General features: G+C 27.8%; 1 protein-coding gene across 1 annotated transcript; it reads right to left on the bottom strand.

Annotated features, from left to right (window-relative positions):
- Positions 1 to 7: 7 nt before the first annotated feature.
- On the bottom strand, positions 8 to 281 carry P174DRAFT_426001 (uncharacterized protein; the record flags this gene model as incomplete). Its single annotated transcript, XM_024825339.1, has 2 exons — positions 8 to 24; positions 77 to 281. 2 exons carry the CDS (start codon positions 279 to 281, stop codon positions 8 to 10), a joined length of 222 nt encoding a protein of 73 aa, XP_024677088.1.
- Positions 282 to 3,329: the final 3,048 nt, after the last annotated feature.

Below are 3,329 nucleotides of genomic sequence, written 5' to 3'. Positions count from 1 at the left end.
ATAGCGGTTATGCTTCGCGCCCATCTCTAACCCATAGCGGTTAGCTTCGCGCCCATCTCTAACCCATAGCGGTTACGCTTCGCGCCCATCTCTAACCCATAGCGGTTACGCTTCGCGCCATCTCTAACCCATAGCGTTACGCTTCGCGCCATCTCTAACCCATAGCGGTTACGCTTCGCGCCCATCTCTAACCCATAGCGGTTACGCTTCGCGCCATCTCTAACCATAGCGTTACGCTTCGCGCCCATCTCTAACCCATAGCGGTTACGCTTCGCGCCCATCTCTAACCCATAGCAGTTAGTGGTTCCCGCCTTTCTTTCTCTAATCCACCTTTCCCCTACTCTGAACTCTGGTCTACTCTCTTATCCTTACTCTAATACTCCTTCTAACCCTCCCTCAAATTCTTATTCTAATTCTAAACTTACTATCCTTAACTATTCTTCTATTTCTCTCTCTACCTCTTCTTCTAATTCTTTCTAATTCTCCTCTTATCCTTCTTTTATTTTCTATTTTATTTATTTAATCTTCTATCTATTTATCTATATTTTCTTTCTCTTTTTAATCTATATTCTAATCTTTAACTTACTATCTTTAACTCTTCTTATAATTCTTATTCTAATCCTAAGCTTATTAACCCTAACTCTTATTCTTATTCTTATCTAAATCCTATCCCTATCCCTATCCCTATCCCTATATGACCTGAAACCTAATATCCCTAATAGTAGTTAGTAGTTCCCACTAATATTTCTCCAATCCACTGCTCCCTCTAATCCTCTTTCTAACTCTTCCCCTAATTCTTATTCTAACCCTTATCCTTCTATTTATTCTCTTCTTAAATCCCTCTCTAATTCTTATTTTAATCCTGAACTTACTCTCTATAACTCTTCTTCTAACTCTCCTTCTATTTCTCTCTTTAATTCTGATTCTAATCTTTAATTTACTATCTTTAACTCTTCTTCTAATCTTTAATTTACTATCTGTAACTCCCTTCTAATTCTTATTCTAATCCTATACTTATTGTCCCTAACTCTTATTCTTATCCTTATCTTAATCCTAATTCTAATTCTTCTTTTAAATTCTTATTTTAATTCTTAACTTACTCTCTTTAATCCTCTTTCTAACTCTCCCTCTAATTCTTATTCTAATTCTTAATTTACTATCCTTTACTATTCTTCTTACTATCCTTCTATCTCTCTCTCTAACTCTTTTCTAATTCTTTCTAATTCTCCTCTTATCCTTCTTTTATTTTCTAATTCTTATTTTTTCTCTTCTATCTATTTATCTATCTTTTCTTTCTCTTTTTAATCTATATTCTAATTCTTAACTTATTATCTTTAACTCTCCTTCTGACTCTTTTTTTAATTCTTATTCTAACTCTTAACTTACTACCCTAACTCTTCTTTTAATTTTTATTAAAATTCTTATTTTAATTCTCTTTCTAATTTTTTATTCTAGCTCTTATTCTAATTCTCCTCTTCTTCTTTTTTTATTATATATCTATCTTTTTTTCTTTATTTATTTATTATTCTAACCTTTAACTTACTATCCCTAACTCTTATTTATATTCTAATTCTAATTCTTATTCTAATTCTTATTCTAATTCTTATTCTAATTCTTATTCTAATTCTTATTCTAATTCTTATTCTAATTCTTATTCTAATTCTTATTCTAATTCTTATTCTAATTCTCTTTCTAGCACCTTATTCTAATTCTTTTTCTAACTCTTATTTTTTTTAATTCTTTTTTAACTTATTCTTTAATTCTTATTCTAATCCTTAACTTCCTATATTATTTATTTATTTCTTTTCATCTTTATAAATTATTAAAACCTAACTTTTTTATTCTTTTTTCTAATTAAATAATCTATATTATTTTACTCCCTATTCTTCTTTTCTTTCTAATTAATTAACTTTTATTCTTTTCTTTTCTCCTTAGTAAAATAATCTCTTATAATTTTATTTTATTTCTTTTTCTCTTAATCTAACTATCTCTTATTTTTTTATTTCTTTATATCCTTTTTTTCCTCCTTTTCCTCTTTATATTATAATTAAAGTAAACCTAAGCTCTCTCTATACTTTTAAACTATTCTATATATATATATATTTACTTCTTATTACCCTTTTCTACTTTATATATTATTTAAATAATCTTTCTCTTTATTCTCTCTTTTTCTTTATTTTATCTTAAACTAATCTATTTATTATTATTTTACTTCTTTTTATTCTTATATTCTATCTTAATTCTATTTAAGTAATTAATTTCTCTCTCTTTTCTAAACTATTTCTTATAAAATAATCTCTCTTTTATATTATTCTCTTTTATCTTCTTATATATATTTATTAATAATATATATCTACTCTATTAAACTTTTTTACTTTTTAATATATCTCTCTCTTTATATATTCTTCTTTTCTCTTAAATTATTACTCTTACCCTTACTACTTTAAGTTATACTTATTATATCTATCTAGCTATTCTAAGGTAATATTTTATTCTAAATACTTTATATATATTAAAACCTAAACTACTAAACTAATCTATATATATTATCCTGCTTATATACTTAAATATAAAGATATATATATAAAGTAATTCTTATTATTATCTTTTAAATTACTATCTTCTTTATTCTTATTAGTAGTTATATCTATCCTATCTTTAATTAACTAATCTATCTACTCTTATAGAGTATATTAAATACCTATATACCTAATCCCTTATTCCCTAGCTCTAAAAGCTACCCTTATCCTCCCCCTACTATAAAGGGGCCCTATTATTTTATAGATTTAGTATATCTTATTCTACTAGATATAATAGATAGGCCTAGATAGGTCTAGATAATTATAGAATTACTAGGCTAGTATAAGTTAAATATATTTATTTCCCTTTATTATATATATTTATATGTAAATATATATTCATAAATTAAATATCTCCCTAGATCTAGATGACTCTACTATATATATAGTTACTAACTAAAGCTTTACCTACATCTGAATGACCCTACTATATATATATTTTAGACCTGTTAAAGCTGAATCACCTAGTTAAGATAGCTAACACAGGGACCTATTAAGCTAAATTACTAGGCTGAGCCATACTGAATCACCTAGTCTAGATAGCCTATGCAGAGATCTATCAAAGCTGAATTTCCTAGTTAAGAGAGCCCACGCAGGGACCTATTAAAGCTAAATCACTAGGCTAAGCCATATCAAATCTTCTAGACTAGACCCCCACACAGGGACCTATTGAAGCTGAATCACCTAGTCTAGATAGCCCACACAGGGACCTACCGAAGCTGAAACATCTAGTCTAGGTAGCCTGCTTAT

The sequence above is a fragment of the Aspergillus novofumigatus genome (assembly GCF_002847465.1).
Source record: "Aspergillus novofumigatus IBT 16806 chromosome Unknown P174scaffold_14, whole genome shotgun sequence".
NCBI lineage: Eukaryota > Fungi > Ascomycota > Eurotiomycetes > Eurotiales > Aspergillaceae > Aspergillus > Aspergillus novofumigatus.
The sequence above is the reverse complement of the archived record's forward strand: the minus strand, read 5'-3'. Positions and strand labels throughout refer to the sequence as shown.